The sequence below is a fragment of the Spea bombifrons genome, chromosome 11 (assembly GCF_027358695.1).
Source record: "Spea bombifrons isolate aSpeBom1 chromosome 11, aSpeBom1.2.pri, whole genome shotgun sequence".
NCBI lineage: Eukaryota > Metazoa > Chordata > Amphibia > Anura > Pelobatidae > Spea > Spea bombifrons.
In genome coordinates this window covers 20620843-20638689 of record NC_071097.1, presented here as the reverse complement: position 1 = coordinate 20638689, position 17847 = coordinate 20620843, and the positions used below count along the sequence as shown (strand labels likewise).

The 17847-nt window shown below is 38.9% G+C and overlaps 2 protein-coding genes across 2 annotated transcripts in view; both read left to right on the top strand.

The window, feature by feature from the left end:
• Positions 1-7268, top strand: part of TACC2 (transforming acidic coiled-coil containing protein 2) — a 52527-nt gene extending 45259 nt beyond the window's left edge. Inside the window, exons 14-21 of the mRNA XM_053450031.1 lie at positions 81-170; positions 1422-1562; positions 2494-2570; positions 3448-3491; positions 5055-5215; positions 6328-6434; positions 6525-6645; positions 6747-7268. Coding sequence (XP_053306006.1) covers positions 81-170; positions 1422-1562; positions 2494-2570; positions 3448-3491; positions 5055-5215; positions 6328-6434; positions 6525-6645; positions 6747-6812 — 807 coding nt within the window. The 3' untranslated portion in view covers positions 6813-7268. The remainder of the gene's footprint in view (positions 1-80; positions 171-1421; positions 1563-2493; positions 2571-3447; positions 3492-5054; positions 5216-6327; positions 6435-6524; positions 6646-6746) is intronic.
• A 438-nt stretch (positions 7269-7706) lies between these two features.
• LOC128468713 (urokinase plasminogen activator surface receptor-like) lies at positions 7707-11149 on the top strand. Its single transcript, XM_053450474.1, has 3 exons — positions 7707-7968; positions 9471-9587; positions 10499-11149. The coding sequence occupies exons 1-3, from the start codon at positions 7908-7910 to the stop codon at positions 10702-10704; spliced, it is 384 nt and encodes a 127-aa protein (XP_053306449.1). The 5' UTR covers positions 7707-7907; the 3' UTR covers positions 10705-11149.
• Positions 11150-17847: the final 6698 nt, after the last annotated feature.

Sequence of the window (17847 nt, the reverse complement as noted above, 5' to 3'; positions counted from 1 at the left end):
TTTGTCCTTCACATTGATATCAAGCAGCCGTTTATTACGCTGGTTAATTCTTCTGTTTGGCTTGTCCTCTTCTGGAGCAGGAGGAGCTAGAGTTTGCAGCCATGCGAATTGAGGCTCTGAAGTTAGCCAGGCACATTTCCATGTCCTCCCAGTGCTCTCTGCAAGCAGAGGTATCTGGGATGTGTGTGCGGTGAACCAGTGCATCCATCTGCACGCGTGTGTCCTTCTATCCTAGCGTCACTCACTTTTCATTAAATAACAGTAAATATTCTAAAGTTGATAAAGGACACTTGTTTAAAATATCCAGATATTGTTTTGTACTTACCGTGTCTTTTCAGGAAAATAAAATTAAGCTGTTTATATATATAGATATAGATATAGATATAGATATACAATTTTATGTTATCAGCAATGAGCATTCAAGCAATATTGTTTTAATTTGTGTATTATACATTACACAACCTAAATTAATTTTTAGAGATATAGTTTTTGTTCATTCAAATACTTTCTGTTGTTTTATATTTAAACCCATTTAATTTCTTTGTGATCATGTTCTCTAACATCAAGCTAAAGGGCACCGTTGTATAATAATACCAATGCATGGGGAGATAGTAGGGATATGTATTGCACTAATACTTGTGGTGCTGGTAATTAGAGGTCATTGTGTACAAAATATCGCCATTGCCTGAAGGGTTAGTCATAGTGGAACATTAAAGATTAGTCCTGTGCTGCAGTTCAATAATCAGGGGGGGGGGGTATTATCCATCATGGGATAGTTGTATGGTAATGATCTGTCCCTTACAAAAAAATTACTGCAGTTTTTCTGCAGTTTTTTGGACATGAAAAAACTGCAATACTGTACTTTTACTGCAGTATTACTGCACGTTTACTGCAGTATTACTGCATTTGTACTTCACTGTACTGCATTATTACTGCGTATTTACTGCGCTTTTTTTTTTACTGCAATTATACTGCATTGTACTTCAATGTACTGCAGCTTTATTGCAATTGTACTTCCGTACAAAAATAACTGCAGTAAAACTGCAGTACAGTGAAGTACAAATGCAGTAAAACTGCAGTAAATGTGCAGTAATACTGCAGTAAAAGTGCAGTATTGCAGTTTTTTCATGTCCAAAAAACTGCAGTATTACTTCAGAAAAACTGCAGTAATTTTTTCGTAAGGGCGTGTGTGCTGTTTTCTGTAGAATCAGATAATGTGTGATATTTTATTCAACTAAAATTCACATCATCCTCAGGCAGTGTGATATTAAATGGAGGGTCATATTTTGCCAAGTTTGTGCTAACAAATATGTCTTGCTTGTGAGTGCCTGCATCATCTTCTTTGCATGCGCAAGTACGGTATGGACCACCACATAGCTGGTCCAGTTTTAAAGTTAACTAACCTTTGCTCTGATCTACAGCATGAGTCGACAGGTGTCAGTCTTCCCCCTCATAACTCAATATACTCACGGGCTGTGGCAATGGAGACATCCAGCAGTGGACTCTTATTACCTTACCAGCAGCCTGATATAGATGCAGCGCTCCAGCTGGCCAGGGAAGAGGTGAGTTCTTATAATGCACCCTGTTTATATATATATATATATATATATATATATAATATAATATATTTATCAGATTATCGCTGTCCTACTTCACCTACCGGTTCTACGGTGAAATGCATTTTTCATACACATAACTATTCAGTAGAAATACAGCCCAGACCTAGGATATTGTGCGTTGGAATGGTAATTTAAATGGCATAGTACGTCCATTGTGTGTCAGTGTTGCACCACAATACCGCAGCATTTAGAGTGATACCACCATATGACCATTAGATGTCACAGAGTGCTGAATACATTGTGGTGCGCAGACTGCAGTGCATTCATCAAGTATCCGATTAAAGGACGGACAGAAATATTATTTGTTGGTACATTAAACATGAGCTTGTACTTTCAGTAATTTATAGTTTTGTAACAAAAATATACATTCTATCTTTTGTATACCAAACAATCAACTGATTTAGCCAACATTCTTGTCTTTCTTGGTAGACTAGCCAAATAATTCTTATTATGGTATCCCATGAACACAATGAACACAGAGGTCATGCAAAATCATTGGCGTCTTCTGGCCTAGGGTGCAAGGTCCACGGGGTGGCCACGTCAATCGATTAGGCTTCCTGCTTGGTCACTGATATATAGGCCGATAAGGCCTTATATACAGCCTATTTACATCACAGAGGCCTCCACACATCCCTTAGAGGTTGAGGATTAGACGGAGGATGCGTTGAGCGAGGTAGAGGCTGTCTTGGAGGTAGGCCCTGGATGGTGGCTGGAGGTACTCCTCAGGGTCAGGCATAGGGCAGAAACCCCAATACATATACCACTCGGCACAATGGACAGGGAAAGACAGACTGACCTACTGTGACCCTCCTGTCAGTCAGTCCTGGTTTTTCTCTCTGCATCTTCCACTCATGAAGTTTGCCTTATTCTTTAGATTGCTGCCAAAGAGATGGAGGCAGTGGAATGGAAGAAGAAGTATGAAGACAGTCGATGTGAGGTGGTAGAGATGAGGTAAGGCAGTGACAGTACAATCTTTGTATTAGATTTATTTACCTGGCCAACATCAGTGCTTTAAGTGAGGTTTAACTGAATGTAACTTAAGCAAACCTGCAAATCCCCTTCTTTCACCCTGTAATCCTGCTTTTTATACCTCAAACGCCCCAGCAGATACCAAGCACTAAAGCCTCCTCCATCTGGCAATGACCAGTGGATTACCAGCAAAGCTTCTCAGCAAGATGCAGAGTCTCAGCGTCTGTATCGTTAGTAGTCAGTATCTCTGGTCATGGACAGTCTTCCTGGAGAGTTTTAGAAAAAATACATCGTTATGATTGTGTTCTCTCTGAAATTTCTCAAGTTCTCGCTGCATTATCACAGATTAGTTGGACACATTGAAAATCCCTCAATAATAAATACTAATCCATAGACTCATCTGAATGAGAGACATTATCTGTCGGAATCATGGTACGATGTTTAATAAGGTGGAATCACAATAGATGGCTCAAGCCCATTAGGCAGCAAATGTTATACAGAGCCCAAATGTTATACAGCAGCAGGTAATCCAAGATACAATTGAAACAAAGTAAAACTTGGAAGAGGCCGCAGACAATCAGTTATATGAAATAAAAATATTTTGTATTTCATATAATTTTGTGAGATACAGTTTTTTGGCCACCAGGTGGCCCCCCTGACAGCTCTCCATGGCTATTCTTTAAAGCTATCTAGGCTTTTAGTGTTATAGTTCTGAAGATTTTTTTCACAAGACGGACACACGCAGCTCAGAAAACACACATGATGCAGATCAAACCCCTAGATTTGCAAGACCTTTATTTTCTTTTTTGCCCATTTTGCAACAGAGACTTTGTTGACATATCCGTTTTCTATATTTTAGGAAGATTGTCGCAGAATATGAGAAGACGATAGCACAAATGATAGGTAAGTGTTCTTTTTGTGTATTTTGTTGAAGCAAGACGAGATGTTAAATTAGGAGATCCTGAAATAACCATATCTGTTAGTAGTTACTAATATACTTTGCAGTTTCAGGCTCTAGTCTTTGAAGACTGCACAACCATCCTGTATTGAAAAAGATAATATTTATGAAACTAAACATTTTAGTTAAGAATGAATTACGTAAACACATCAATGTAAACCAGTTTTCTTATTTTGGCAGACGCTGCCCCATAATAGATGCTCTTAGTGATTGAATTATAAGGACGTTGTCCTAAAGTAGTATTCTCTTTTAAGGAAAACATTGAAAAGGTGTGGTCTCCTTACTGCATGTGAAATACCAGCGTGTGCTTCAAAGACGTTTAATGGGATGATGCCTTTTTGAGTGCAGGTCATATGTCAATGGAACATTCTCCCAGCATAAGTGGTAGAGGTTAATATAACGGGCACCACATGCATGGGATAGGCATATGGCTATAATGAATCTAAGATAAGGATCAAATAATGTTTGCGGTCTTTACAGCACAAATAATGGAGTTGACGGGCTGAATAGTTCTGCAGATGATGTCTTCCATATATCTGAAGGATCTGAAACAAATACAGCACATAGAGCTTATATTTAGTTTAATGGAAACCTGCAAAATTATAAATATATTTATCCTGCAAAAATCCTCACTTGATGGCCTAGCACATCACTTTTATTTACAAATTTAATTTTAAGCAAATGGACAACTTCTTTGTATTTCTTTTTATTTCTTCCTAGCCAGACATGCCTGCGTCTTGGTCCATTGGCTGGGCCAATGTCCAGCTTTTGTTGGAACGTAGCTTCCATTATCCCAAGTCAGCAGCTGGCTTTGTCCCAGTTCCCCAGTCCCCAAAGACATGATTTCCCACTGATGTGCAAACTCCTAGAATTAGAAGCCCGTTTCACCCATCTCTTTGCACCTGATATAGCCTCCACTATTTCCCAACCATCTGACTTGGCTCGCCTCAGTTTCTGATCTGCTTTTAATTGACCTGTTTTGCTTTTGCTAATATCGTTTCATTTAGTTTTGTTTTTGTACATTATGCTTTCTTGATTTTTGTTTTCGCTTGCAAACATAAGGCAGCCCAGGTAAGATCCCCAACCCTGCGCTCTATGTGTCGGTAAATCTATCTGTATATTGTGTACAGTGTTTCCAGCAACGTTTCCATCTATATGTTCATCATTCATTGGTATGGCACTGCGAAAATATGTCTAGGGGAAGTGGCATATTCATGTTAAAGCATGTGTTAATTAGTGTATATATTTATGTATTTATCGTCTTGATAACCTGACATGTCATGGTGTAAGAAGATAGCTCAGTGCTCTTATATCTTATTGTTGCTATAGAACTCAATGCTCATAAGAAGGCAGCCCGGATGCTTTCCTATTATTCCCTATCCTGTTTATGGTAGATTGGATGGGACTATCTCAAGATGTGATGGAAGAGGCAATCCGATGTGCCTGTCCTGAGCCATCCCTTTGGATATACGCGCATTAAACCTTGTGATGTGTTTTTTTTGTAACAGAGGATGAGCAGAGAGAGAAGTCCGTTTCACATCACACAGTGCAGCAGTTAATTCTGGAAAAGGAGCAGGCTCTAGCAGATCTCAACTCTGTGGAGAAGTCACTGGCGGATCTTTTCCGAAGATATGAAAAAATGAAGGATGTTCTGGAGGGATTCCGGAAGGCAAGTGCTGTACAATATACTCACTTATTCCTCTTTCTCGTCGTTTTATTCTTCTAGAATGAGTTTTAAACTCGTCATTATCACTCTCTAAAGTTTATATAAAACATCATAGTTCAGTGTTGCTGTCTGTCCCAACAACAACAAGGGATTAAAACACAATTTTATTATCAGTATTTGAGCCTTATTAAAGGATGATCAGTCTGAATTAGTGACATCATCAGTTGATTTACTATTATTTGTGACCTATTTCCACTGCTTTCTATTCCGTATCCCAATTTCCTATCACCTTATATTCCCTGTGCCACATAGTATGTTCAGTCATTGATAGTTATATCAAGGCAAAGCCTGCTCTTTACTAAATCCCCCAATCTCCTAACCCCCACAGAGACCTGTCTCTATTCTTCACTCATATAGTGGAATATACTTGGGTTATACTCTGAAGTAGTGTAACAAGGTGCATTTTAAGTGCAGTCAGTAGACATCGTTAACTTTCTATCCATCACATATAGCAGTCATACAATTCATTGTTGTCTTTGGGCTTTCTTACCTATTCTGATCATAATACCCTTACTAACAAACTTCAGGAAATCTCCGCGTGTCCACAAGCATCGGTGGAAGATCTCATGCTCGAAATATCACTTAATCTGGCATATCTTGTTCTACCAGGCTCTATAACGCCAAACTAGTGCCATATGTTTCCTTAGATTGTTCTTGATTTTCGGCTGCTGCGTCTGTCGTTATGCTTTCACTTCCTTTGTCCTCTCACAATGACTAATACCCAAACTTTTTTATTTGGAGATTGTATGCCATAAGCACAGGCTGGAGGTCCAGACCAAATTAAATAGTATGGGAATTCCAGGCAGTATGGGACCGGACAAACACCTATGACTACCACATCTGGTCTATGGTCTTCCAATTTGGCAACAAAGGTTCAACTCAAAGTGTCAACCTTTTTTTCCACCAAGTGCATATAGTACTCTCAATACCAACTGTATTTCAATCAAGAACCTGTAATAGAAATGTGTATATAATGAAGGGCAAGTAAATATACAAGAATCCCTTGCTGGCATAAATATCCATAATATAATAGAATCCATCTTTCCTTTCCATAGAATGAGGAAGTACTGAAAAAGTGTGCACAGGAATATCTGGCGCGGGTGAAAAAGGAGGAGCAGAGGTACCATGCCCTGAAAATCCATGCGGAGGAGAAGCTGGACAGGTGAGCAAGGAATCCATGCAGTAGATGCAAGTAACCCCATAAAGTTTAATGTGGAGAATGTACTCTAAACCGTGTGATGTATCCGTATAGGGCCAATGCAGAGATTGCCCAGGTGCGTAGTAAGTCTCAACAAGAACATGCTGCTTACCAAGCCAGCCTCAGGAAGGAACAGCTCAAGGTGGATGCTTTGGAGAGGACACTCGAGCAAAAGGTTATACATATATAAAAAGATCATTTGTAATCATTCAGTCTACTGTGCGTCTCTTAATGTAATTAATTTACCATTTTTATTCCCCCCCTTTTTTTAAACAGAATAAAGAGATTGAAGAACTCACCAAGATTTGTGATGAACTTATTTCAAAGATGGGGAAGAGTTAATCTACCGCTGATTTTTTAGAGACGCTTGTTTTCCAAGCAGTGTGCACTCTGGATAATGCAGAAAAGAGAGATCTCACCTTCTCGTTGTACCTAACCCTGGATGAAATGTAAAGAGGGGGCACCCGAGGCTCAGAGAGGCCCAGAAAGCGTGTAACGTAGGCACCCCTCCGCATGCCCTTCCTGTATCAGGGAGGCAGAAACCTGGCTGTGCATCTCCACTTGTCTTGTTATATTTTATATGAATTTGATATCCAGTCCTGCATTGTGTTTAAAGAGCTCAGAGCTCATTATGTGTCCGGGAAGAACCCATTGTGTCTCAAACTGTTTCATAAAGGGTGGGAAACCTCAGCTACTGGACTTGAAGTTGAAGCAGTGCCAGCTGATTCACGTAAAAAAAGACAAAATAATGCATGAAAAGTGTGCTGTAAATAAATATCTTATGCAAAACCTGGAAAAGTCTTTATTATTTAAGGTATCGTAAAACTAAATATACTAATCGGTAAAAATCAAATCTTATGTAGACTTCACTCCCCAGATGCTATCATTCTCTGAAATCTAGTTCTCCAGGTGCAATAAACCATATACCCATTTATTCTAACAAAACAAATTATGATTTACAGCCTTATGGCCCCCCCCACTTTCAAAACTGAAATCTCTCAATATAACTAGCCAAACATGTATTTCTTGATGTTCAAACATTCATGTTTTTTCCAGTCTTCCCGGCAGTTTTAATATTTATTACTGAAAAACCTGTTTTACACATTTCTGTATCACAACATTTCTTACGTCCCCTTCCTCGCCTTTAGGGGAGGTGATTGTGTCAAAGAAATTCTACAAAACGAAGGAGAATGAAACGGCAAATGCCTAAAGGGTTAATGAGATACAGAATTTGGGCTTGAGGGATGAAGTGGGAATAACGGATTTAAGGCTTGGGAGTCTTTAGGAGGGATAACGTGGTGGGCAGAAGCTTTTAATTGGAATGAGTTTTTTATAGCAGTGTGCGCAAGCCCCTTCACCAGGAGCTTAAAGAAGAACAATAATCCCGAAGTAAGCAAGGGCCCCGCTTCTTTTTCTAGTCTTACAGGAAACCTCGGGATGGTTACCATGCGGCTTGCGTACACCCTCCTGTTTCTTGCTTTTTGCAGTATAAAGGAAGGTAAGTCAGTGCTTTGAAGACTGAAACTACTCATAGATCTAGGATACTCACCTATAGTTCAGGGCTTACTTAGAAACACAAGTAAAACTGAGCTTACATTTTATTTTAACTCATTGGAAGGTTGACACAACGCCCGAGGTGCCATCCATCAATGCTGCTTCAATAGCACCTAAATATACATTCACTATACCCTGCACTTTAGTTTATGGCTCGTTTTAGAGTGAATTCTAGAAAAATGGTGAACCCCAAGCCACTCTTCAGATAAGCTGCTTTCTCTTTATTAAGCAGCGTTGGGTTGCCATATGCTCAGCACTCTGGAGGCTTTAATAAGATAACAAGCTACTTCATTACAAGGTTTTTTTACTTCCTCATTTATAAAATATAATCCATGCTGTACAATTATGTAAAAAACTACTGATGCATTTATTAAACAGCGACTAACAGATTGTAATTGTGGGATTTGCAATAAAGAGGGAAATGGGTGGTATAGCGGAACTGAAATTTATACAGAAGGTTATATTATTATTATTTTATGTATTGTTTTGTAAAGTATCATGCATTTAAGAGATATTTTAGTGTTATGTATGATCCCCAATGTATCAGTTGCAGCTTTTCCCCTACCTCTGCATTTCTTCTTTTGTTTACTACAGAAATATAACTAGTTTAGTTTCGGTCTGTATATATATATACATATATATATATATATATATATATATATATATATATATATAATATACAGTATACATAGACTCATACTATTCTATATTGGCACATGTTATGTTATGCATTATTTTTACTAAGTTTTGTAAACTCTGGCACTAGTGGAACTGGATATTGAACTTGGGTGAAAGCTCTCCTCTGTATGAAGACTTTGACAGTGTCATAAAATATCCTGGGGCCCCTCCGCAAGCAGTGTTGATGAGCCCGTCTGTTTTGGATGTAAATGGCTGTGTCTTGGAACAAGCTTAATTATGTCTACTTTTATTATAGAGTGCCCAGTACGCTTAATATAAAGTGTGTGTAAAGCTGAGAGGTGTAGAACAAAGAGCTGAGAGCATTTGTATAGTATAGCGAAGAGAGAAAAAAAAAAAGGACTGATTTGAGTTTGAGTCTTTAAATCAGACAAAAAAACAGGCAGAGCTGCATGGTTGTTATCTACAGTCAAATCTTTGACTTTTTAACAAATATTCTGCTTTTTTAAGTTCAGTCCTGAGGGTATTAAGGAGACAGTTTTTCTTGTAACTGCCATTGCAGACACAAGTACATTTCCATAGAAATTTGCCAATCAGTGGATGATATACTATGTGGAATAAGACAGAAATCTCAAAATGCATACCAAAAAGGAACATCATCAGACAATCGCTGAAAATAAAACTGGCAGAAATAATGTGATAATCTGTGTCCTTGGATCATGAGTCCATGCTAGGGGTTGTGTCCGGGATTATTGTGCACTAATACAGGTGGGGAATATGGCGTGCATAATACATGTATCTGTTTGCCAGGCAGAGGATTACAGTGCTTCTCGTGTGTGGGCTCTAATGACCAGGAATGTAATCGCCAAGGCTCCCTCCAATGTCCCAGAGACTCGGATGCATGTGCCATTATCCGTGGGCAGTCCAGTGAGTATTCCTTTACTACCCGGGAGATGCAAATGAGATCAATACATTTGTAAAGGGTTTGGGGGGTACTAATCCTAAATGGGATTAAATGTAAAAATATTTTTTTATTCTCTGTGAATACTGTTAATACTGGATAGCACTTATAATTAAAAAAAAATGGGTGTTGATGTCTCAACTTAAAGCAAAGCACTACTCACAATTAAAACACTCTGAGTAAAAGAAACCTGCTGGAATGTATAATTATTTCTTATAGATCCTTACAAAACAGTCTCTTGGGAATGGGCAGATTTAACAACTTTGGTGTACTGTTTTCTGCATTAAACATCAAATATGAATCTAGGGCAGTATTCTTGCTTAATCCTGGGCCAGTCCATGAATGGTCCTGTAACCTCACACCTGTATGCAATCCTTCCATTAAAACCCTTTCTAGCTGGCATGGCTGAGCCTAAAAGAGTTCTCCCTTCTAGCTGATTTTCTAGGTTTGGGTTGGCCTGTGGCTGTGGACCATCTGTCATTGCCCACGTTACTACCAAGTCCACTTCTTGTGTCATACACCAGGCCATATCTGCCTCCTTGTGGTCAGGGAAGCTGCTTCAGAAAACTGCCGAATATAGAAGCCCTACCTAGAGATTTGCATGCGGTCCTCACTGTGAACTAGATCTCCACGTACATCAGCGAGGACATCAGAGAGGACAGCAGTGAACCTTAGTGCTGAGCGCCAAATATAATTGATGACATTCTACTTTTTGGTTTAGAAAATATCTAATCGAAAATGAAGTGTTTCTCCTTTAAAGATTGTTTTCTTGTTCCCCTAATTTACTATTACTTACAGTGATACATAATTCATAATTTTACATATCAAATCCAGTAGTTTTTGATGTTCTGATACCATGCATTGTGTGTCAATCCAGGTGGTGTGATGAAGTCCTGTTCCTTCAAGTCATTCTGTGATCGTGCTTTGCGGGAAGGCTCAAAAGCCCCGGGCGTCAGCGTGCAGTGCTGCTTCTCCAATAACTGTAACAGTGGAAGTCAGGGGTCCGGCAGCCAGCTCAGTGCCAGCTATGCTCGTCTCTTGGGGTTTCTCGCATTGGTCCTTTGTCTCTTAATCATCACTTAATGACCTACACTACAGTGTTGTCCACAGCTTTCAAACTCTGCTACCTGTCTGCAGTGTCCGCAATGTGAAACATAGAATATGGAAGAACCAACAAAACAGCCCAAAATAGTCATACTTAATTTTCTTTCAGTCAGACAATGTTCTTACGCAGGTGTAGGCAAAAGGTCTGTACAAAGAGATGTCCACCATGATCCTTGTGACTGCCTACTGCTGTTCTGGCATGTAATTGCAGAAAATGCATAGGATGGTCTCTGTGAAAGATTTAAATGGTACCATTGCTCAAAACAAAGAAATAAGAGAGCAGATTTTATCACATGCAACATACTTTTATTATGATAAGGACCATGGTCATTTTCAGAAAAATTAATTACAATATTATTGTCCAATGCATGATATTTTTAATGGCTCTGAAAAAGGGCAACGTGTATAAAATAAATTGTTACATCAATAAAATGTCATAAAACAGATAATATTTCAACTTCTTACCATGATGAGTTTCATTAGTTAGGACTGTCTAGAGATAATTTGATTAGGAGATCAATGTCTTAATGGGGAATAGGTAGGATTTTGTAAACAGTTTCGAATTCTGATCTTAGTTCACAACAAAAACTGCCTGAAGCAATCAACAACAATCAGCAACTTAACAATGTGGCACATTAATGTAATAGGGAGGAATAACCAAGAGAAGGCTACCTGGACCAATCCATCGCAATCAGCAATTTACCAACATGGGAGCAGTAAGGTAATGGAGAGATACTGATACAGATCCTGACATCATTGGGAGGATGGCTGCTCCCATGGTATACATAAAAGATTAAGTTAAATAACTTATTAAAGGATACGTTTTTGTAAAAAAAAAAAAAAAAAGATCGTTTTATTGAGTGCAACATGTTGATTAGCCAACTAAACTTTTGTAAATCAATTAATTTAAATGATTTGAACACACCCTATATGTTTCTTATAGGATACTCTATGTATAATGACTTAATTATACATTATAATGCTTTCAACTCTCCCTTCTCCTGTCTGCACCCTACCCTGGCTGACGCCTGACGGGTGTACATGCTGGTGCTCCAGGTAACATTTCAAGTCCCTAGGGGCACATGATGTCACTGAAGCTCTATCCAGAAGGGTGGAATCCTTTAATAAACATCCATAAACCAGCTTGCCACCTTCCGTATACACATCTCTGTTTCTCTGTGACACTCAATTAGCCTCATAAAACTGTGGTGACAATGGATCTGAAACGGGATGCTTGTTCATAGACGACAATAAAAAATGTTAGATTAGTGAATTTAAAACTAATAGCCAAAATATTTTTCTGGAGAATTGCTTAGATGCTCCTCGTTGCCCTTAAGCTATAAGTAAATATTCATAAATGTTCTAAAATAATTAGGTAGATAAAGGCCCCGTTTGGTAGGAACCCAAAATAAGTTTCTGGACGCTCTACACAATTATCATTATTGCTTTAGTACTCGGTATTCTTTGTATGAACAATATTATTCAGCCCGTATATTTCCTACTGGTTCTAAAATACTTAAAATGTCCCACGTTTAAAGTAGTTGTGGAAGTTAGGAACCCATAGATGCAAGACACTTTCTTCTCTTTCATGTGGAGTCAATAAGTCACATCTGCGTCTATTGCTAAACCCTTCCAACACTGTGGGACGATTGTGGATCATACCAGATGTAGGGACATATGATCTTAATTCCTGCAATGTCCTTTGCTACCATTCCAAATACAATACACAATGATTTCTTCCTCTAAACAGAACAATTATCATAGCCTGAGGACAATATTCTGGAATATGATTTTCTTATACAATACTCAACACATGAACATGAATTATGTATTATAGATGTTTTATTTTTCATTGACTCATTATAGGACATTGCGGGCCATGGTTGTTTAGCATTGGCGTTGTCTTATATACTTTTAAAGACTCTGCAAACCTGGTTGCTGATAGCATTTTAAAAAATTCAGCTTTGAGCGTTGGGGTACATTAATGGTGGGATTTATACTACTGCCCTGGATCATTCATGCTGAACATATTATGAAGGGGCACGATTCCAAGCTTATTCCAGCCACTGTAGCTTCACAAACCAGCATATGATAATTTAATAATACTCTTTGTGACCCTGCGGTATGGTAGCTGTTCTCAGTATGAACAAGTTATCATACTTCCTATCTTAAAACACTAGAGGAGTAACTCAGGTTTAACCCCTTTTGACAAGTTTAAAGAAACTCCCCAACAATACAATTAGGACACAACGGGAAGCTGCATTGCTAAAAAAGTTACAGCTGGTATGTGACGGAGACTCATACTCATACTGAGCAGCTCCTTGCCCCCGAAAGCTCAATTGCTCAAGGGTTCTAAAGATGCATAATAAAATCAGGTTCCCCAAATGATTCCCAATATTCAGTATGGTCTGGAAATCATTTTAATACTTTTCTTATATGAGGTTATTAAGAATTTTACAAGTACATGATGGTGATGTTATTCTTTCATGTCAAACAAGGTATGGCATGCAACAGGGGAACTTGGGGACTTCTCATAGCGCTGCTCTGGTGTGAACATTCAGGGACAGGGTTTAGAGGGAAGTTCCCAGTAATGTTTATGAGTAGGCTGTTGGCTATGCATACACCAACGGGTAAATATGTAGCATTGCTACCTGTGAGTATTTTTAGATAAGCACTTGTGTTACATATAGCTTTTCTTGTTGCAATGGATTGCTGAAATATGACCAGTGAAACACCCATTGTAGGATAGACTTGGAATCTATGAAGATCTAACGTGTTACTTGCAGGCTGCTTTCAAAAAGGACGAAGAGAGCAAGCAATCACCCTTGGCCAAGTGACTTCAACAGACATCTCTTTAAAGCAGTTGTCCTCAGCTCATTGGTTTTGTGAAGTAATTAGATGGGGGACAGCACTGGATTCAAAGTGTTGAATGCTGGTAGTGGCATTAGTAAAATAGTGGCAATGCAAAAGCCAGGTATTTTATGTGCAGTGGGGACTCTCACATATTTTTGGCAACCAAGTTGGGTCAGGCAGGCTAAAACATGCTGTGATTAGCTTTTTTGGCAGCATTCCCAGAAAATGTGCTAAAGGTTCAAGGGAGTCCAATAAATGTAACAGGTGTAAATACAGCAAATACTTTAATACACTAAATAAAAGTACAAAAGTAACAATAATAATAAATAAATAAAATAAACACTGATTATAGTGATGACCAGCAGCATGTAAAATATAGTAAAATATAGCATACTTATACTATAGATAGATATTTAGATAGATAGATAGATAGAGCACCAGTATCAAAAATGTGCACTTTTTAAGATTGAAAGCAGAGATAGTCTATATATATAAACTGTATACTATAGCCAATGTCCTTGACTGTGTGTTCGTATGAATAACACACATTGATACGCTGATACTTCCGTATAGAGGAAATGAGTGGGTAGTGATACAGAAGGTGTAAGTTTTTTTAACGCTGTGGTTTTGTTCAAAAAAAGAAACTAAAAAAAAAACAAAACAGGAAAACCGGGTTGATTTTACGGTCTTGCTGCCGTACGTTACACCTCTTTGAAAATATATATTGTTCGAAGTGTTTGAATGAGTTGCATTCACAGAATATAATTTATACAACATAAAAACTAGTTCCTTCCTCTTATATTATTCCTGCAGCTTTCCCAAGCGTTTGGCCTTCCTGGAGTTACACTATGGAGAGAACTCTACAGCTTTTGTCAGTAGTAAGATTACAGAAAGTTACCCCCTCCATTTGTTTAAACCGATTTTGATATAATAGACATTCTTTCACTATGCATGCATGAAACCAGTTTGCATTTATGTGCAATGTGATGGTTACCCCACTGAGGCTGTGAAGGAATTTGCTCAATGATTGGGTTAAATGTGTCTGTCCATTTTATAAAGCCCACTCACTTATTCCTTGTGACAGGGCCTCCCATATTTACTTTAAAAATTCCCACCAACCTCATTGCCACAGACACCCTAATATTAATATTATTAATATGTATTAATAATTAATATGTTTCCATAGCACTGCTAGCGATTATGCGCAGAATGCATTCTTGAATGTCCAAGGCGGCGGAGAATGAAATCGGGACACAGAGATTACAGTCCCAAATACTGGTATCCCGCCGAGCGCTGTCCATCTTTTTTGGGACAGAGGTGGCAAAATTGCTTGAAGCAGTTCCACTTGCTATACGTTAGCATATAACCCCCACAATATTTAGTCTAGATGAAGGATTGACAATAGGTTGTGAAGGAATTTGCTGAATGAATGAATGGGTTAAATGTGTCTGTCAGGGGAGTAAGACTGACAATGGCTAAATTAGTAGGTAGCATTGAATGAGGTTTCACCTAAAGGTGTCATCATCAGAAGACTGACTACCATCTAAATGATTTTGACAGAAAAACACAAAGGATACCTACAAAGACATGTAGTTATCGGAATACGTAGATAAGGAACGCAAACACAGTCAAGGAGACGGAATGAACATGACAGAGAGCATGATCGTCAGGAATCGCTAAAAGCAAATCGTTTTAATGTACGGCGCCGTGGCTTCCTCTTAGATTTAGTTTTCTGTCCTAAATGTCTGGTATAAGTTGCCATCTTCAGTTGTTAATGTCTTGTGTTTCATAGAAAAGACTGCGGGCTAATTTGGCTTTAGTCCGATGAGTCCTATGTGAGCTCCAGCAGTTCCCAGTTGTTCATAAAACATGGTTTTTCTTCTTGCTACAAAGACTAAACATCAGAGTTTACTTTTTGTTTTAATTTGGTGTTTGCTATGTTTTTTTGTGTAAATATTAGATTTTTTAGTCAATAAACAAAAGCTATAATGTTGTTATTTGTCTTTGTGTCTCTTTTTTGTTGGTAACTACCAGAATTCCCAGTGATCACTAGTATCAATGACAATGATAGTAGGGGCTGCCAGTATGGGAATGAATAAAAAACATGTCTTGTAATCCAAAACTTGCACTTTTAAAACTGAAAGCAGAGATATGCAAATAAATGCATATCCTTGTGATACTATAATTCCAAGCCATCATAATTGGCAACTTGTTTTTTTTCCCTAAGAAATTCCTGGGATTTAGGAGCTTGAAATCAGCAGTCGTGAGTGTCGGCAGGGCAGAGATAAGGCAGGTACAAGGGAGGCACTGCATCCAGGTGCCACAAGTGCGGGTCTTATTACCAGGCAGCTGCCGGGGAGCCCTAATCAAGTGGGCACCCACTGCCCGAGGAGCAGGGCCAGTTGGGGAGATCCAGGATCTCCTAAACAGTCCAAAATTAAGGGCGCACAAAATCTGTCCCTTCAGACCTCTGCTTCAGCACTCCCTAGCTCTGTGTGCAGACGATTGATGCCGAGGGCCAGGATATGACGTTGTATCCTGGTGCTCAGCACTGAAGCCACATGCACCATAAAGGAGCACAGAAGCAGAGGTTTGAGAAAACAGGTTGAAGAAGAAAAAAGGAGAGAGAGAATGGTAAGAGATGAAGAGAAAAGGGGTAGATGAGAAAAGGGGAGAGAAAAGAGAAAGCAGAGAGAGTGAGCCAGGACTTGCTTACTTGTTCACTGCTGATCTAGTGGGCTGTTTTCATGGGGGGGGCACACAATGGCACGCTACAGAGTCCAGCTAGCTTGAAGTATACATTGAGCGCTGGCGCATGACGTTTGCCTGGGCGCTCAGCAAGTGTTAGCACAGAATTACCACACAAACAGAGCTCAGCGCTCTGCAGTGGGCGCACATAGACCTGAAAGTCTGCAATGCAGTGGCAGGACTGGAGGTCACTGTATCGAGGCAGGGGTGTAATGTGAAACCACAGGGGCCTGGCGCGAAAATTGCCCAGGACCCCTACTTCTCCACCTTTGCCCCAAACAGCTTATTAGTACCATCTTTGTCCTGAAACAGCTTGTCCGTGCCATTTTTGGCACTTTAAGAAATCTTGGTGGAGACAGGGGAGTAACTAGAAACCACAGGGCCCTGGTGTGAAAATTGCCCTGGGGGCCCCCAACTTCACAACTTGTCTGTGCCTTCGTTGCCCCTTGCCCCCCCCCAACATACACTCTGGTACACATATGTAAACACACTTACACAAATTACACACACTTATTCATACTCACTAACACACGTAGACGTTCATTCTAACACACACTCCATTTCACCCATTTACACATATATGCGCACATACACAATTACACATCCATGCTAACACACACAAAGCACTTTAATATGCATTATTCATTGATGGGGCTGTATGAGATGATATATTAGGCCTTTAAAATACATTGGAATTTACATGTCAATCAATACTGATTAAAGTATATTTTGTTTACTTGCTAGGACATAATATGCATCCTGATCTTGCATATTAATGATAATGAGTGAAATTAATTTCTGTGGATTTATGAATTATTCCTTCAATTAACTGAGACTTTGCATTCTTTCTGGGTAAATTACTGAGATCAAGTGCAGTATCAGTTCTTCTTGTTAGGTAAAGTTATTTCTCATCAGCCTTTTCAATGGCATGCCTCAATGTTTATTGGACACAAGTTCCACAACGTTCTTTATCATGAATTAGGAGTCCAAATATAATTCTATATAATATTGCTGGCCATTGTTGGTGTGTTAGATACCTAGATTTGTCTGGAAAGTGATCTGCTGTCAAAAAAGTTGAAAAAGTATCAGGAAGGCATTGCAACTTGTTCTTGTGCAGGACGTATGTTTACACATATCTTGTTTACACATATCTTGTTTACACATATATTTGCTTTACAAAGTGGACAACATTCAGTACTAGATTGATCTGTTATGGTGGCCTGGTCCCTAAAAAGACTTTACATCCAAACAAGTCACATTTTATTAATATTTGTTCAACTCCATCTGTTCATGTAAAAAAAGAACCACTGCGTGGGTATATGCAAATGTTTATTGTTTTCTAGAATGGGTCTTTGGTTCATCTAATATCAAAGTCAACATGTGTAATTGTTTGGTTTGCAGAACCATTTTGTGTATACTGTTTTGGATTATTTAGCCATATTTAACACTGCCATTGGAAGGTTGTGTTCTGGGAAATTCGGGCAAAGCAAACCCATCGTGCCCTTTGCATGATAAATGTTG